This window comes from Mandrillus leucophaeus, unplaced genomic scaffold (genome assembly GCF_000951045.1).
Source record: "Mandrillus leucophaeus isolate KB7577 unplaced genomic scaffold, Mleu.le_1.0 Scaffold68, whole genome shotgun sequence".
Taxonomy (NCBI): domain Eukaryota; kingdom Metazoa; phylum Chordata; class Mammalia; order Primates; family Cercopithecidae; genus Mandrillus; species Mandrillus leucophaeus.
Window position 1 is genome coordinate 2,466,278 of NW_012107363.1, and position 19,122 is coordinate 2,485,399.

The following is a 19,122-nucleotide window of genomic DNA, read 5'->3' on the forward strand; positions in this document are numbered from 1 at the left end:
GGCTCAGCTGGGCGGCTCTGCTGACCTTGTCTGGGCTCAGCTGGGCGGCTCTGCTGACCTTGTCTGGGCTCAGCTGGGCGGCTCTGCTGACCTTGGCTGGGTTCAGCTGAGTGGTTCTGCTGATCTTGGCTGGGCTCAGCTGGGCGGCTCTGCTGATCTTGTCTGGAGTTGCTCATATGTCAGGGAATTGACTGATTTAGGCTGGTCTCCGCTCTGCACATCTTGCATCCTTCTCCTGGAATCAGCTTAATTCTCATGGTGATACCAGAAGTACAAGAGGATAAACAGAAACAGGCAAGTACATTTCAAGCCTGCTGGTACATCTGCTAAATGTTACTGGTCAACATCAAGGATCTGGGAAGTGTACTCTGCCCAGGGGAATGAGGGCTGGAGAGCAGACACTTGCTTCTAATTTGCCATGGAAGGCAGTGTACCATCACACTGTCAGTAAGTGATGGAGTTGGGCCAGAACTCAGACATCATGAGCCCCAAATCTGGCCCACTATCCCAGGGACACCTTTCTACATGAATAGAAGTGTCAACTGCCTGAGTCCTTGGTTGCCTAGAGTTGAGAGGGATCTCTCAAAGTAGCTGGGACTCTTGCCAACTGTGATGTGGCTACCAGGGATCCAGATGGTGCACAGGCCCATGCTGGTGAGGAAGGAAAGATAGAGCTGTAAGGAGCCCTGATCCTAGCTAAGGTGAGCACTCAGCTACCAGGGTCCAGTGGATGCAAGGGAGGAAGAGGCTGAATGGGCCAAGAGAATCTGACCAGGCTTCTCACTCCCCTTCCAACACCCCCATGAGACCTGGCCTCTCCCGGGGCCTCTCTTCTTGCATACCACAGGGAGCTCACCACCACCAGCATCCCTGCCCCTTTCTGGGTGCTGGGCAACTCAGGGTGGGAGAAGGGTCTAGTGTTGGAGCTGCACAGAGCTGCTGTCTTAGCCCCCTGACTGTGTGATCTTGGCTACATCAACCAGTGACTCTGAGCCTCTGTGGAAAAGGGAGGAAGATGATAAACATCCCTGTGGCACTGGGGTGAGGATGAGATCAAAGAATGCAGAGACCGGCCTATGCCTGACATGAAGCAAGCTGCAAGGAAGAGCGAATCTCGTCCCTTCCAAGCTCTCCCTCTTTCTACACTGTCCCCAAGGCCTAGAATGCCCCCTCCCTTTTCCTCATCTAGCAAGCTCCTACTAACACCTGAAAACCCTGCCCACATGTTCCCTCCACTGAGGAGCCTTCCCTGGGCATACTGCTTCTCTGTTTCCCACTGTCACCCAGAAGCCTCTCTTAGACACTACACACTAGGGATGCCTGAAACCACCCATCTCTCTGCCTCAGCTTCCTCATGTATAAAATAGAAAGAACAAAAGTACCTGTTTGACAGGGTTATATTCAGCAAATCTGCGTGAACACTTGCTATGTGCCAGGCACTGTTCTGCAGGCTCAGAACACACCAACCAACAAACCAGAAGACATTCCCTGTCTTCCTGGGATTCCACCTGGCACACAGCAGGGCTTAGAAAATGGTGAGCCACTGCTGCCACCGGCCCCAGTGTTGGCCCATGAAGGCCATGGTACTAAGAGGCGAGCAGTTCCTCCTCCCAGACAGCCCTCACTCTAGAGCCAGGGCGGGACTCTGGCCCCCAGGGCAGCCCGTTGCTCTAAGCTGAGGCTTGAGCTCTGACTTGGGAACACTCACCTCTCAGAAGCCTGCTGTCCGCCTCTGCTTAAGCCCCCCACTCCTGCTGATAACACCTGTCGACCTGTGTGGAGAATTAATTACCTGCCCTTTGTAAAAATGCTTCCCAGAACAGAGTTGCTGTGAAAGGGCTAATTTTTGTATCATCATCGGCAAAGTTAAGCCATATTAATCTGTCAAAGCAAGTTTTTGCTAAGAATAGATTCTTGTCTGCGATTATGCAGCTCAGTGAGGAGATAACCTCGGTGAGATTTATGTCTTGGCCTTGAAATAATGAAATAGGAGCAAACTGGTGAGCGTGCAGCCCCAGGCAGGCATGTGGGAACCCGACTGGGCACGGGGGAAAGTAGAGCCAAGTGCACGGAGCCCACGGGGGCATAACAGACATCAAACTACAGCCTCACGGGCTGGGCACGGTGGCTCACACCTGGAATCCCAGCATTCTGGGAGGCTGAGGCAGGTGGATCACCTGAGATTGGGAGTTTGAGACCAACCAGACCAACATGGCGAAACCCCATCTCTACTAAAAATACAAAAATTAGCCAGGCATGGTGTCACATGCCTGTGATCCCAGCTACTTGGAAGGCTGAGGCAGGAGAATCGCTTGAACCTGGGAGGTGGAGGTTCCAGTGAGCCAAGATCGTGCCATTGTACTCCAGCCTGGGCAACAGAGTGAGATTCCGTCTCAAAAAAATAAATAAAAATTATACATATATATATATAAAAAACACCCGCATGGCTCAGAAGGCCTGGGCTATCCTGTATGTGTGGCCATGGCATCTCCAAGGATGAAAGTGCAGAGGCAGGACAAACTGGGCCACTCACAGGACCTCCTGGGCCACTCATAGGACCTCCTGACTATGTCCCTACTGCAGCCACACAGCCTCTCAATGAATGGGCAAACTGTACCTGAGGACTTAGTGCTCATAAAAGTGATGCCTGATTATTGCAGAATTCTTGGAAGATACAGAAAGTTATAAAAAGGGAAATAAGGTATAACCAGAATCACACCATCCAGAAAAATAGTAACTGGGTATTTTTGTTCTTTACAATCTTTTCACTCATACACACATTACCAAGTCGTCATTGGGATCACACATGTGCGTGACTTTTCAGCCCTCTGTTTTTCTCTTAACTCTGGGTCACGAATCTTTGCCCAGGCCACTTGACCTGTGCCCTATCTGGGGATACCTCCTTCCCTCAATGGGGAAATGCAGGGATGGCTTTAACAGAGGAGTGGCATGATCAGATATGTTTTAGGATGATCCAGCTTCATTGGAAGGTGGTTTTGAATCTGTTTGCATCTTGAATTCAGCATAAAACTTCATTCACTGCACAGTCCATGGTCACTCTTCTGAGGCATGAGGCTGCGATGAGTGCTAGGCATCTAGGTGGCTGGTGCTGCATCTCCCAGTCCTGGTCCATCTGGCAGTCTTTGATGATTTGCTAGACACTTCTTTAGGGCACCCTCTGGCCCCTATATGCCAAACAGGCAGAGAAGGGAGAGTCCTGGGGCAGCATCAGCCCCCAGCTTGGCCTGCCTCCAGCCCTGCAGGAACCCAGGCCCACTTCAGTCAACACTGCAGCATTCTGCATGGACTCCCAGGGCCACAGCCTGTCCCGGGGGTCTCCTGTCCTTGTCCTGGGTGGCCTCGGAGGAAGCCCCGTCTCTGACGACATGCACCCGAGGTTAGTTCTGGGGCTCCTGATGCACACTGGCCTGCCACCTGTGCAGGGCATCCGGTGCCCTGTGGGCGGGCTCCTCCAGGCCTGCTGGCATTGCCCTTCCTTTCACCTGGTGGCCCAGGCTCGGGTGGGAGTGATTGTGTCAGACACCAGCACGGTGCCTGCAGCTGCCTCAGGAGCTGGGGGAGACGTCTGTTTGGCCATCAGCAGGCCCCAAGGTGAATGCAAAGGGGTTCATAGTGCTGCCTGTGTTCACCAGTGGCCTGCAGGCCATAACTGGCCACCCCACAGGGAACCCTGAGGAGGGTTCCACTTCTCTGGCCTGAGTGCCAGGCAACCACGATAGGCCACTAGTGGTGAGGGGTGGGGAGAGGTAGCTAGGGTTTGTGAAGCGGCACCCTCTAATTCAACTCTGCCCACTGTGCACGCAGCAAGTGACCAGATGTGCACAGCTCATCAGGGGAATGGGAGAGGTTGATGGAGACCAGCCCATGAGCTCTGGTCTTCTAGAAAACCTAGAATATCAAAGCATGGCAGAGCCAGGGCGGCCTCTGCCAGGCACACTGCTGCTGGGGACTCCCGCACCACACCCCTGCTGAGCTCCTTCTCCTGATTAGAGCTGCCTTCTGCAGTGCGGAAGCCAAACGCTGCCTACCAAGATCACAGCGGCCTCCTTCCCCAGCAAGCCGCCTCTGTCTTCCTTCCTGAGCTATCTGCGGGGGCAGGAGGGTAGGACTGAAAGGTGCCAGACCTGCTTTTCCATTGTAAGAAATCAGAAGAATCTATTGCAGCGGGCAACGTCTTAACATCTCACAGATGTTCAGTGGGGCCTATTTGTCGCCATTCGATCCAGGTGTTTCTGGAACCCTCAGGTGGCTCTCCAAGGGTGACACAGTGCCCAGACTCCTGCCACCCAGGGCCCTGTGGTCTTCAGCTCGGACTCCCTGGGTTCCCCTGGGGATGGTCTCAGTCCCTCAATCATCTTCAGGATGTGCCTCTGCAATGGACATGGGGCACCTTTCAGCTGAATTTGCAACCTTTCTTTTTTTTGTTGTTTTCTAACAGCTTTGTTGAGATCTCACATCCCACATAGTTCACCTTTCGAGTGCAAGTTCAGTGGCTTTTAGTCTATTCACAGAGTTGGGCCACCATCACCACTGTCCCTTTTAGGACATTTTTACCACCCAAAAAAGAAGCCCCTGATCCTTAGCTGTCACCTCCCTATCCCCCATCAGCCTCCAGCCCCTGGCAATCACCTGTCCATTCCTGGCTCTATAGATTCCCTGCTCCGGGCATTGCTCATGGATGAATCGTACAACATATAGTGCAACCCGTACATCTGTTAAATCCTAGAGAAGACAAATAAAGCCCATCTGCCGACTGCAGCCGCCACCCGGTCGCATCTTATCCAAGTAAATATCCAATTTCCTGAACGGTTTAACATTTAAGTTAGGGTCACCTGTGTAAAACGTAAGCAATTCATGGGCCAGAAGAAAGTGTTATTATAACATGAAATGAAGAGAGAGGTTATCTCTGACGTGGATGTTAGTAGATGATATGACACCGCAATGATGAGGGGATTCTGGAATGAACCCTGCAGAGCGGGTCAGCAGGCCTCACCGTCACTGTCTCCATTTTGCAGATGAGGAAACTGAGCCCTGAGGCTGCCCAGAAAATTAGTGGTGCCTCTTAAGTTACAATTTGGATCTCTGGGCACCTAGTTCTAGGATATTTCTAAGCTGGAGATTTTTAACAGAAAAAAAATAATCGTAAGGTGGCAAATACAATGTTTACCATTCTTATAAGTAAACAATTAGGCAGTACCTTGCCCAGGGGAAGGGCTGGACCCCAGAGGTGTGCCATATTAATCCAATATCCTGTGAAGCAGAGGTTATTGTCCCATCTCACAGAGAAGAAAGAAAGGCACAGGAAAGTTAAGCATTTTTCCTAAGGCCACACCTCCATTTAGAGGAGGTACGAGGAGTCTAAGCCCTGCCCTTTCTGTGACCAGCCTGAGGACTGCCCTGCCTCAATTTACCCTGTGGAGTTCCCTGACTTGGGGAAATTAGGAAGGCTGAGCCCAGAGTCATTCCCCCACAAAGCCTTTCGGCATCTGTCGGGTCAGTGGGGTCTCTGGTGGTGCACCTATGTCACCAAGGAGGACTCGGCCAGCCAGACGTCTGAGACCCAGTATCTCAGGCTGCCAGAGGGAGATCAGGAGAAATGGGGTCTCCAGAACCAGCCCCCTGGGGCTCTTGCACACTTAACCCACCCCTCTGTATCTCAAAGTGGGAGAGTCTTATGGGGTGACATCCTCTGATGCCAGGGATACTGTGGTCACATAAGAGGCTCCCAATAAAGATTCTGCATAGGTGAATGAATGAATATGAGCTTGGGCCATGCAGGCTCCAGGAATCACATCCCACAGCCCAGCACTGCACAGAGGAGCCATGTTGGGGAACCCACCTGCCGGGACCCATGCCCAAGAGCCCTCAGTGGGAGAAGCCCCAGCAGCTGCATCCATGAGCAGAGGCACCACACCCAGGGGCTGCGGGAGTCCCTAATCTAGACCAGGGAACCAACAAATCCTCCTGGGTGTCTCACCATACCCAGATGCTGTGGGGGTCCCTAATCTAGACTAGGGAACCAACAGATCCTTCCAGGTGCCTCGCTTGTGCCCGCTTCCACCTCCCAGGCTGTCAGCACAGGATCTGCTGAAGCTTCCCTTGTCCTTCCCACCCTTTCCCTAGAGGTCAGCCTCACACCCTCTTCCCATCCTCTATCCATTCCTCCAAGGCACTCCTGGCCCAGCCTTCTCTCCCCAAAAGCCACAGGGGCAGGTTTGTCATCGGGCCTAGTTTTCCTAAGGATGCTCCTACTCATGTGTTGACAATTGCTTCCTTTCTCTTCCTTGCAGCCAGACTGCCACCTGCACCTGCACCTGCGCTGGGCAGACAACCCCTATGTATCAGGCACCGTGCACACCAAGGACACCGCCCCAGGCCTCATCATGGGGGCAGGTAGGTGGCTTCCATCACGGGCAGCTGACAGGTGCCATTACAGCCCAAGAGTACCTCCAATCTCAAGGGTCAAAATGGATGGTCATGGGCCTGAGGGCATAGTATGTCCCTTAGGAAGCAGTACCACTGCATCTCCAGGAAGCTGAGCTCTCATGGCAAATTCTGAGAAGTGAGTGCATGGCCCAGGGTGGGCATATGATATGTGTCGGCAGAATGGAAAGATGAACAGATGGAAGAGTTGACCAATGGATGGATGGATAGATGAAGTGATAGATGATGGGTGGGTAGATGTTGGATGAATGATGGCTGGCTGGATGATGGACAGATGGTGAATGGATGGATGGAGGATGGATAGGTGAATGGATCGATGATGGATGGATGGATGATGGTAGATGAGTGGTAGATGGGTGGTAGATGGGTGGGTGGGTGGATGGATGAGTGGATGGATGGATGAGTGGGTGGGTGGATGATGGATGATGGATAGATCCTGAATTGATGGATGGATAGATGAATGGATGAATGACGCATGATGGATGGATGATGGTGGATGGGTGGTGGATAGGTGGATGAGTGGGTGGATGGGTGTGTGGATGGTTGGATGGGTGGATGGATGATGGATGATGGATAGATGCTGAATTGATGGATGGATGATGCATGATGGATGGATGATGGTGGATGGGTGGATGGATGGGTGTGTGGGTGGATGGATGAGTGGATAGATGGATGAGTGGATGAATGGACAAGTGGGTGAATGGATGATGGATGATGGATAGATGCTGAATGGATGGATGGATAGATGAACGGATGGATGATGCATGATGAATGGATGATGGTGGATGGGTGGTGGGTAGGTGGATGGATGGGTGGATTGGTGTGTGGATGGATGGATGAGTGGATGGATGATGCATGATGGATAGTTGCTGAATGGATGGATGGATAGATGAATGTATGGATGATGCATGATGGATGGATGATGGTGGATGGGTGGTAGATAGGTGGATGGGTGGGTGGATGGGTGTGGGGACAGATGGATGAGTGGGTGGATGGATGACAGATAGATGCTGAATTGATAGATGGATGATGCATGATGGATGGATGTTGGTGGGTGGGTGGGTGGATGATGGATGATGGATAGATGCTGAATGGATGGATGGATAGATGAATGGATGGATGATGCATGATGGATGGATGATGGTGGATGGGTGGTGGATAGGTGGATGGGTGAGTGGATGGATGAGTGGATGGGTGGATGATAGATGGATGATGGGTGATAGATGATGGGTGAATGGATGGATGGATGATGAATGAATGACAAATGGATAGAAAAATGGATAGATGGGTAGGTGGATAAATGGATGGATGATTTGTATCATGGTTGATATTTATTGGCCCCTGAAAAAAGTTCTAGTTTAATGGGGGGAGAAAAACAAGCATACAACTAGCCCTTTTTTGAAAACCCAAAATTATAATTTTTGTGTCTGTCTCTTCCGCTAAACTGGAACATCCAAGAATCCTGGTATGCTGATCAAATAATACCATAAAATGAGGTTGATTTGCTTTAGAAGAACCATTCAAAACACAAAGTAGAGCCACCTGTCTGGGGTCACTCAGCTGGTGTGTGGGAGAGCCGGGCAAGACTTTGCACATGGGGTCTGTGACAGTCAGAGAGGCAGCGTCTCCTGCAGAAGCTGGACAGCAGAGGCACAGGCCCACAGCTCACACTTCCTGAACCCAGGACCCCTTCCCTCCATTTCCCCCAGCACCATCTACCACACAGAGGGGTTGGCCACGTGGCCAACAGCCAAGGACCATATGGATGTGAACCCCAGACTCTGAGCTGGACACATCTGACCCTTCACCATATCCCAGCACCGAGCTGGGGCCTGGCTCAGGGTGGGCCCTCCAAGGCTGTTTGTGAATGAGTGAGTGACGGGACAAGTGAATGAGTGGCCATGTTGTGATGGCAGGAATGGCCTTCTGGGTGGAAGGGGGAACATGGGGACCCCAAAGGACCAGACCAGAGTGAATGAGTGGCTGGAGGTGAAGCCTACTTGCAGGGCTGGTCTGACGGCAGAGACCTGGCCTGTCTGGGGAGAGTGGGGCTTTGCAGCTGGGAAGAGAGGGGATTGTGAACAAAGCCCTTTAGCTTCTGGAGTTCCTCTGTGTGCTCTATATGCCCGGGGTCCTAGGCAGTGACAGCCCATCTGGACAGCCTCTGTCTGCCCCCACAATGACCAATGAAAATGCGACCCGTCAGCGTCAATGTGAAGCCACTCACTGCCTATCAGCTTCCACGCACAGACAGACTCACCAGCCACGTTAGATGCCCCCAGTCCTGTGGACTTGGTTTCCTGGGCTTCTCAGTGACAGGGTATTTAAAATGCACTATCTTGATTGGCTGAAACCCCAAATTCTTGACCAAAATACAAAAGGCATAATTTCCAATGTTTCCACCGCTCAAAGGCCCTGAGAGCCCAGAAAGAGCATCCCGGTCCCCCACCATCTCTCAGTGCGTCCCTGAATTGTGCAGGAGTCACACAGAGCACTGAGAGCAGCTCCCCTCACTCTGTGGGGGTGTCAGTCACAGCCAGTCACAGCCTTCCTCCCTCCCTGCCTGCCCCCCCCTCCACACTGTCCCTACGAGGGCAGGAGGCTACACTTCTATTTTATTCCACTTCTGTTCAGTCTTGGGCAGGGCTTTCCTGGAAGATGGAGCCAGCTGTGCAATGTGGGTCAATTGATGTGTCCATTGTTTCCATCCTCCTCTCCAGCCCTGAGCATCTGCTGAGAGCAGGAGGAAAAGGCACGTGGGCTGGCTGCACATCTGCTGGCCCGACATGGCCGCCTGCCCTGGCACAGGTCCCGAGGCCATGTGGCTGTACTGCTGGAGGCGGCTGGGGATGATGGCTACCTGTTTCCATAGGGTCGCTCCCCTGCCCACCCCGTCATTCATTCCTGAATTCCATCCCCGAGCCAGGCAGATAAGAGGGATAAGCCCCAGGCTCTACACCTGCCAGCTGTAGGACTCAGATTTCACTGCACTTCTCTGAGCCTGTTTCCTCATCTGCAAAATGAGACGACAAAATCTCCACTGTAAGAATGAAACAGGGTAAGACAGGAAACCTTCAAGGCAGTTGTGCTCTGCCAGGCTGTCCTCTCATCCAAGGGGACGCTGGACACTCCCGCCCGCATGCCAGGCACTGCACTGGATGCTGGAAATGAGGGAGTTAAGACTCAGTCACTCAGGGGTGAGCAGAGGAGCAAAGGGATGATGATCACAGGGCCAGATGCATCCTGATGCCAAGTTCCTACAAGATGGTCCAGAGGGACGTAGGGTATGGGCACTCAATTCTGCCCTGGGGTTTGGATCGAGCCTGCTGGACAAATGGGCATCTGCCAAGCCGACCCACAGGGAGGAGGATGCTTGAGGCAGAGGGCACCGCGTGTGCAGGGTGGAGGTGGGGGAGTGCCGTGCTGGGGTCTCAAGCTCGAGGAGATGCATTCTAGTCTCTGGGGACCATCCTTAGGTCCAGCCTACAGAGATCAGACTGCAGAGGGACCCAGAAAGTGGGGCCGTGGCTCCAACTATTAATAGAAGGGGATGGATTTGAGAAGCAAAGACAGAAACTTGACTTCTAACCCCCCCGGTAGAGAATCAGCCATGTTGAGCCCAGAAATCAACCCAGCTGTGGCTGAGGGTGCTGGTGGCGGGTTCTTCCCGACTGGGCATGTAGCAGGACTGAAGGGCTGGCTCCCTTCCGAGTGCTCCTGTGGTGGACTGAGTGGCATCTGAAGGATACGTCATCTTCATCCGTTCTTCCTCATCTTCACCCTTTCTTCCTCATCTTCACCCTTTCTTCCTCATCTTCACCCTTTCTTCCTCATCTTCATCCTTTCTTCCTTTCAATAGACTAGGATAGGAATCCTCACGCTGAGTTATACCCTATGAGATCAATGCTTCCTGCTCCACACCTTCGGGGCTCCCAGCAAGCCAGTGTTCCTGGACCCTGCACGGTCTGTGACCAGCTGCTTCCTACCACCCCCATCACCGAGGCTACTCTCCATGCCTCGGGCAGGTCCCTGGGTTCCTGCTCCAGCTCATGTGCCTCCCCCAGAAAGCCAAAGAGTGCAGAGTGGGTGCCAACCCCCACCTGCTCCTCAGATACCATGGGTGCCCCAGGTGGTTATGGAGTCCGCTCCCTGTACTGCCCTTTGCCCCATCCTGGTCACTGGTCTATATCCCAGCTGATCATCCAGACGTCCTCAGGACCCGACACAGAGCAGAGGCCGATGAACACTTCTCCGTCCCTAGCCCTGGCAGAGGTGATGGTAGCATTTAGCTAAGAAAACCTTGAGGGGGCTGTTTGGGAGCTGGGAGCCCCACAGCCTGCTCTGTGCTGCTGGCTTGGCTCAGGGAACTGAGTCTCAGAGCCATTTGCAGGCGCAGCCCTCCCCAGTGCAGTCGCTTTTTTGGCGACTTGGCCAGTCAAGGGCCCATCAATGTCAGGACGTGTCTAGATGTGAGGGCGAGAAGCCCTTGGCCTGGTTGAGGGGCCTGGGTGGGGTCGGGAGCTGACCTGAGCCCCACCAGCCCTGTGGATGCTTACCAGACCCTTCTGGAGGTGGGCGCATCAGCAGAAACTGGAGGACCACGGGGCAGCCCACTCACTTGGGCCCCAGCTGTGTCTCGGTGATCGTCGGTGCTCCCTCTCTCTTGCACTGCCCTACAGTCCTCCTTGGTGAAGTGTGGGTGGGGGTAGATTTTGGTGTGTGGCCTTGCTATTTTCTGGCTGCAGGGGCAGAGGAAGGATGGAGAGGAAGCATGCCTTCATTCAGTGAGCACTAACTCCTACCAGACTCTGCTAGCGCCGAGGAAGGGCAGGGGTCCTGGGCCTGGGGAGAGGAGGCCCGAGGAGACACCAGAACACCCAGGCAGGGAGGCAGCAGGGAAGCTTCTCCCCTCATCACCTCCCACCACCCTGGACCTCAGTTTCCCATCCACAAAATCAGGGTGTCAGCCTCAGCTTTCCATAGGCCCTTCCACTCTGACAGCCTGCAATGTGTTCCGTGAATCCCTCCTTCTTTCCCCCGAGACTGTTAGGTGACTAGCAGCCTGACAGCTTTGGTAGACAGAGCAAGGAAAACAGATAGCATTTCTTAAAAGACAGACGTGTGCACGGTTGAAATTACAAACTGCAAATTGGCCCGCGCAGTGTGCTGACACAGCAACACTCCTGGCCCGGCTCTGCCTGTGATGTGTGTGTCCCGGAGCAGCTGCTGGTGTCTGCGATAGCAGAAAGATAAAAGGCACCCCTTCTTTCTCTCCTCCCTGCTGCTTGTTCTGTTCATTCATTCACCTCACTCACTTCATTCATTCAGTAGCCATTGCTCAGCACTTTTTGTTTGCCAGACACCACACTGCACAGAAGGGACAGGTCCAGCGGTACCCAGATTCCACACCTACCCCTCTGCCTCCTCCATCCTATCTGTCTTGCACCTGCCCAGGTCCGTGTTTCTTCCCAGGCTGCTCCCTCTTCCTTGGACACCCGGTCCCCTTTCCCTGGGCCAACCATGTTCAGGTCTCCAGGCTCCACTTGGAGGCTCTTTCCTGCCTGAGTCTCTCCTTGAGGCTCTCCTCATGGGTCCACTGTCCTGGCTCTGTGTGCACCTGCGCAGCTGCCCTCGTCTGCTAGATTCAGAGCCCTCGGGGAGCAGGGCCACAGCTCATTCAGCTCAGGCTCCCCAGAGCTCAGCACAGGACTGAGCAGGGAGTAGACACTTAGCAAACGCCATTGAATACATGCAGGAGAGAGTGAGTGGTGGAGCTGAGAGAATAGGTGGATGGAGGGATGATCAACTGGATGGATAATAGATTAATAAAAGATGGATGGGAGGATGAATAGATGGATGGATGAGTGGATGGGTGGATGGTTAGATGGATGGGTTGGTGGATGGATGGATGGGTGAGTGGGTGGGTGGATGGATGGATGGGTGGATGGGTGGGTGGGCGGGTGGGCAGATGGGTGGACGGATGGATGAATAGGTGGGTGGATGAGTCGGTAGATGGGTGGATTTACGAGTAGGTAGGTAAATGAATTTCAACAGAGAAGACAGGCACACAAACACCCTGCCACTCTTAGAACTCACTTTTAATTCATCTATTTGAGGACAATCCATCCCCTTTGGAATTTTCCAGTGACTTCTAAACTTGACCCTGGATAAATTACTTTTGAAAGTGCCACCTAAATAAAGCTTCAAAGGGCAAGTGATATACAAGTCACCCAGCTGTTCTGGGGCCCCAGAACAGCTTCAATGCCATCATCAGGGTCCCCATCATCCTGGAGATTTGGACCCCTCTCTCTGCGACAGCCATGGGGTGCAGTGGGAGCCCCAAATCTGTCTCATCAGAAATCCGTTTGTTCGAACCATTTCAGGATGCTGTTTGGGGTGGGCCGGACGCAGCACCAGAGGCTGCTACGATTTTCCTGGTGCTCGTGCTGTTATGCATGGCCATTGTTCTTTCTATAGGAGCCTCATGTGGGTTCACCTTCCTCATCTGTAACATGAGATTGGCTTGGATGCTGGGCATGAGTTCTTCCCATTCTGACGCTGCCCACAGCATTAAGTCTGAGCCCCTCTGAGTGGACATCAAGGCTGGAGATGGACCCAATCAGCCCAGTGCTGTGGCTCCAGTAAACCCAAACCACATTCTGTGCCCCCAGTTGGTTTGGTGCCCACCTCACCTTCCTCCCAAATATCCACCCAGCAGCTAGTAAGACCCTGCTGTGTGCCCATCTGCCTTCTCTCCTGCCTCTGGCTCCCCTGCACCCAGTCCCTAGGAGCTGTCTCTAAACACAAAGTCGGCTATGTCCTGCCCTGCTTTCAAACCCCACAGGGGCTGCCCGTGAGCCCACACTGGCCCACCTGGCCCACGTCCTCTCCAACCCGTCCCTAACCACACTCCATGCTTCTTATTTGTGGACCACACCAGTGGATTCCCTGAGGTGCCCGAGCTCTGCCTGCCCTGGGCCCCTGCTGGAGTCCCCTCATGTGGCTGTCTTTGGGCAGGGCTGACCCTTCACTGCGGAGAACTAGACCCAGAGCCCCAGCCCAGCAGCCACAGCAGGTCTGTGTGGGAGATGGAGACCCAGGGCACAGGCCACTGTTGCTTGAGGATTTTTCCAGGCTCAGACTTGTTAAAGAGGGAAAAGCTGGACAATCCTAAGGGTGGTGCTGCCCCTTTTCTTTTGGACCAGGTAACCTGGGCTCACAGCTGGTGGAATATAAAGAAGAAATGTACATCACGTCAGACTGCGGTCACACCTGGCGGCAGGTAAGCTGGCCGGGAGGTGCCCGGCACCCCCACCCCGTCCAGCCGGGACCCTCCGTAGACACTTCTGTCATCCCATCCATTCCAGAGGCTCCGTGGGAGAAGCTCTGAGCCATGTCTCCCATCTTGCAGCCCAAGTGGCTGGAGCCAGGGCTCACGTTAGCAGATGTGCATCTGCTGCATTTGAAAAGCAAGTCCAGGCAGATGGCTCAGACCACCCAGCTGCTCTTCCCATGGTCACTGATGGGGAGTGACAGATGCGAGAAATGTCTCCACACAGTTGGACATGTCACTGCGAACATCTGAGAAATGGGGATAAATGCCAGGGAACAGAACAGGGAGGAAGTCCCGGCCAGGAAGCCACATGGCGCTTCTGAGGCTTGACTTGGGCTCTTTCGGGAGCCCAGAGAGCGGCCAGGAGGGGAGTACGGGGGACTCCAGGTTTCTGGCAGGGGCTGTGGACACAGCAGTGGAAGAGAATACGGGGGGAGGAACAGGTTGTGGGGGTCATCATGAGTCTGGGTTGGGGTGTCTGGAGGCTATCCCAGGTCCCGAGAAGAGAAAGGAAGTGAGGAGTGGAGAGGAAGTGCACACTTACGTAGGACGCGGCCACTCCCACCAGCACAGGACGGCCTGGGCAGGGTCCTTCTGTGCTCTGTGCAGCTCTACACAGACCTCAGATATTCAGACTAGAGGCGATGGTGCTGGTGGCCCTCAGAGTGTAGAGACAGCAAGGCTGAGGGAGGGATGCCAGCCGGTGCCACGTGTCCTGTGTGGTCCAGGCAGCTCTAGGATCCAAGCCTGAGCTCCCCACCCCAGGAGGGGGCCCTGCCTCATTGTACACTGGTGGTTTCTTTCTGGGAGGCGGAACATGGTCTTTCTGGCTGAAGTTGGCCTGCCAACCTCATGGAGTGGCAGTGTCTGCTTTACATACTGGGGAAATCAATCAAACTTACATGTGACTCTCTCCTTCCAGACAAGACATTCTGTTTGAGGTCAGTGTTTTACATGCCCGAGTACCCCAGCCACGGCCCCCCTCCCACACAGCAGTGCTCTGGGCACGCGTGGTAATCCCAAAGTGCAGAGTTCACCTGCAGCCCGGGCCTTGACGTTTTTTAAAAATATGCAAGAAACATGGAATTTTCAAAAGGGCAAAGGCGATTTATTGTATTTTAATATTTCTATTTCACTAAAACTAGTGAAACATGTCTGAAGCTTCTTAAAGGTCACGTCTGTCTATTTGTTAGAGAAGGTTCCCCCGTATGAGATTCAATAGACAGGGTGAAATAGAAGGTTTTCTAATTTCATAGAAACGGATTGCAAGATAGTCGTAGCCGTCACTTTTGCTGAGCAATTTGCTTAGATTTCAAACTTGGGAATATCAGAATTAAATGGGAGAGCATCTAGGAAAGTGCTGAGCTGAGGCCTGGCCAGGTCTGTGCTTGGTGCCTCCCGAAGGACAGCGGGGTGCAGGGAAGGAGAGGGACTCACCTGGCTGGCGGTGGGGGACAGGAGCCCAAGGGGTCAGGCCTGTGCATGCATGTGGCAGGGGAGGGAGGGATGCTCCTATGGGTATTTTTTTTTTTTTAGTTTATTAGGGTGGGCTGGGGAGGAAGAATGCCCAGGCAGGGGCAGAGTGAGACAGAGGCAGAGAGGGCAGGGTGGTGAGCCCAGGGTGGTCTCCATGGCTTCCTCTCGTGCCCAGGTTGTCAGGGATGCAGTGAGATGCATCGAGAGAGAACTCAGAATACGAATGTGGAATGCCAGAGTGCATCTGGTTTAATCGACATCACCTTTCAAAAACATGAGTTTCCTAGGATGTTTTGTTTAAAGCCAGAAAACGTTACAGAGCCCCTGGCTGAAACCCAGTGTGTGGGGGAGGCAGGGAAAGGGTGAAGTGGAGACAGGAACTCTGCTCTCCCTACCCGGCCCTGCTGCTTGCTCAGGGCGCAGGAAACCACAGCGATGGACGTCTGAAGACCCTGCAGCCTGCTGGTGGAGTCTGGAAAACCCTGGAGCCACCTTTTCCCAGAGCCCCAAGCTAATGAGAGCAGATGTCATTCCCAGGATGGCCGGGAGGCACTCTGTTCGTCTCCCTGTGGGTGGATGTAGCAACACCTACCTGCCCATGCTTGGAGAGGAGGGTGGCTGGGCAGGCATCCGGGTGTCCCAGTGCAGAGCCCTGGCGCGCACCAGCTCAGGGGGCCAGCTCGGTACCAAAGGGAAACTGCACTCAAGGACTGTCAGGCTCTGAGAAGCCCACTGTCCTTTCACTGCACCACACCCTGCTGTTCAGCAGCCCCATCTCCCTCAGGGGACCCCCAAAGCAGCCGATTAGGCTCCCGGTGGAGCCAGGGAAGGGGGCTGCAGCCACACCTTCGAAGGGTGGGGAATCATGCTCAGGCATGGCGGGTGCGCTCATCCACAAGGCCCCTCTCCTCCAGCCTCACAGGACCCAGCGTGGTCTCCACCACCTGCCTCCGCCACCTCCATTGCTGTCCTGGTGAGGGAGCCTCGCTTCTCCTCGGATTTTCCTCCTTCCTGGAGGGGAGCCCGTTGCTTGGGGATTCATTTTCCTCCTAAATCATTGTGGGAGCCTCTAACGAGCCCCTGCCCCTCTGGTCCATCTCCCCCAGCAACCAAGGAATCTTCTGAAAGGGCATGTGCTCTTGTCACTCCCCGATCAAGCCTTGGGTGTCACACCGGCCTCCAAGCTGCCCATCTGTCCTGGGGCCTGTCTGTGTGCCCCCAGGGCTCCCGCCCCAGCCACATGCTTCCTGCTCCCTGGACACAGCTGCCCTCCTGACCTCCAGGCCTTTGCCCCTCCGTTTCCTGCCTGTGATGCCCTTGTGCCTCTGAAGGTTTCCCCAAGCTCCACTTGCCCTGTGTACCCCTCCCTGGGCTACCCACTGATTCAACTCTGGACTCTCCTTAAAACAAGATGTCATTTGTCCACAAAACAATGGCTGAGCCCCTCGTCCTGTGGCAGGGCCTGAAGGGTGAAGATGACAGGGCCCCCTCTCTAGTTGCTGGTACCCCGTGGGCAAGTCACTGTCACTGTGTGGGGACGGTCTGCTTCCTTGGGGGTCTCTCCCTAGGCTATGAATCCCTAGAGGCCAGGCCTGCATCTATGCTGGCACCCCCAACAGAGAGGACCCAGACCAATGGGTCTGTCGGATGGGTAGATCAATGGGGAGGAGAATTGTGGAAAGTTCTTCTTCCTAGTCCCCTAAAATCTGTGCCTGTGACACCGTAAAACCTACAGGCTGTCAACTCTTGTCCAGGAAACAATTTCTATGAATGTAGCCATAGGCAGTGTGCTTCTCCAAGCACTTTCCTGAGCTAGCGTCAGGACAGAGGATCCGGGCATGGCAACTCCCCTGCCCCCGCTCCGCCCTCGGGCAGACAGGGCTGTGAACCCCAGGGGGAGCACAGAATGTTGGGGGACATCTGGGGAGCCCCCAAGTTAACTCTGAGTCCCCACTCCAGCCTGCGACCCCACCACCCACGAGAGTGTGTACCCACCTGTGTGGAGGCAAGATGCCCACAGAGGAAGTCCCCGTGGAAGGGGCAGGGGTGGTGTCTGGCAGCCACCAGCTGTGTGGCCTCAGGCAAGTCACTGTGTCTCTGAGCCTCAGTGTCTCTGGAAAGTGGGGAAATAACCTGACAGCCTGGCTGCTCTTCAGTGAGATCCTGTGTGCAGGACGCCCCACGGGCGCAAGGTGGCTGCCTGGATCCTGCAAGTCCCTGACGGGCAGCAGCACCCCCACCAGGGAGGTCCTGGAGGCGCCACCCTTCTGTGTCATTTGGCCTCACCTGACAGACCCCGACTCTAAACAGGAAGGAGAAAGGAGGAGGGGAGGGAGAGGGGAAGAGGGAGAGAAGGGGGAAGGGAGAGAGAAAAAACAAGAGAGAGGAGGGAGGGAGGAAGGGAGGGGAGAGAAGAGGGAGGGAGGGAGACGGGAAGAGCGAGGGCAGGTTTTGGGACACAGCTGCTCGCCCTCCATCATTTTTCGTAAGGAGCCTCTCTTCTTTATCCAAGGCAAAAGTGCTTCCTGGAGAATTCCTAGGAGTGGTGGGAAATGCCAGCAGATTGTGATAACCAGGAGGAAACGCCTGGGGAAGGGCTTTGCAGGGAGGGTAACGGCATGTGCCGAGGGCCTGGGTGTGTTCAGGGAAAGGAAGCAATGTGGGCAGGGGCCCCTCCTTTGGGGCCCTGAGGCCATGGTAGGATTTGGGCTTGACTCTAAGGGTCACGGAAGCATTGGAAAGTTCTGGTGGGATTGAGGAGCATGGGGGTCAGGAGACCTGCTGGACACCAGGGCCAAGGGTGTGGTCTGCCGGCCCCCACCCAGGTCTGCTGGGGTTCATGTTCCTGTGATGTGGGGCCTCAGTCCGTGTCCTCCCCAGGGCCTTCTGCTGGCTCCTGGAAAACCCAGTGTTCAAACTCCAAGGGAGACTCCACATGGAGGGGCAGAGCAAAGATGGAGGCAGATGCTTCTCTTTCCAGCGTCCCCATGATTGTTCTCCAGCTGCCCTTGAATGTCCCCCTGGAGCCTGGGGTGTCCCCAGCTCAGCCCCCCTGGGGACAGTGCACACACGGCCCTGTTAGGCTCCGCACCTGCTAGGAACGGGTCAGCCAAGCCTCCTTACTTATCCCGCCCCACATGGCACGAGGTTGCTGCATACGTGTCCCTGGAAGCTCTGCACAGCTGCACCTTCCTGGGTGGCCCAGGAGCCTGGCTCAGGTGGACATGTTCATAGTCCCCAAGGGCTCGCCAAGACCCTGAGCACACTGAGATGGATGAGCGTGCTGGCCTTAGTGGGAGCTGCCTGGGATGGCTGTCCTCTGTCCCCTCCTGGGCTTCCCTGTGTCCTGCTGTGGGCCACAGGCCTGGGAGACAGATGGGTGAGGGTGGGAGGGCGAAGGGGGCCTCCTTCGAGGGGGGGCGGTATGGGGCGAGAGCAATGTGGCGGAGATGGCAGTGCCCTTGCTGGGCATGTTGAGACATGTTCTGGCCGCCCACACGTGCATGTTCACTGGAGATTCGGGGCAGGCCCCATGTGTCCTGGTGTGACTTTGGAGCCATTCCCCACTCTGCCACCTTCCAGCTGTGAGGGCTTGGCATACTCTCCACCCCTCAGAGCCTCAGCGTCCTCATGTATACAATGGGACCCCACCCTGAGGCTGTCTGCCAATAAGCAAGGCCACCTCCGGTATCCCCTCCCTGGTGAGCCCTGTCCAGGCCACTCAGCCTTTTGTCCCTTGGGGATCTGGTGGTCGGTCATTCATTCACTGGTTCACTTATTCATTCCACACACACTCCCTGGGCACCAAGGTCTGAGCTGAGCTCTGTGGGGTACAGAAGGCTCACAGC

General features: G+C 54.7%; 1 protein-coding gene across 1 annotated transcript in view; it reads left to right on the plus strand.

Moving 5' to 3' along the window:
• The window catches only part of SORCS2 (sortilin-related VPS10 domain containing receptor 2), a 408,600-nt gene that overhangs the window by 352,375 nt on the left and 37,103 nt on the right, over positions 1–19,122 (plus strand). Inside the window, exons 13-14 of the mRNA XM_012002189.1 lie at positions 6,312–6,414; positions 13,671–13,747. Of these exons, the coding sequence (XP_011857579.1) occupies positions 6,312–6,414; positions 13,671–13,747 (180 nt within the window). The remainder of the gene's footprint in view (positions 1–6,311; positions 6,415–13,670; positions 13,748–19,122) is intronic.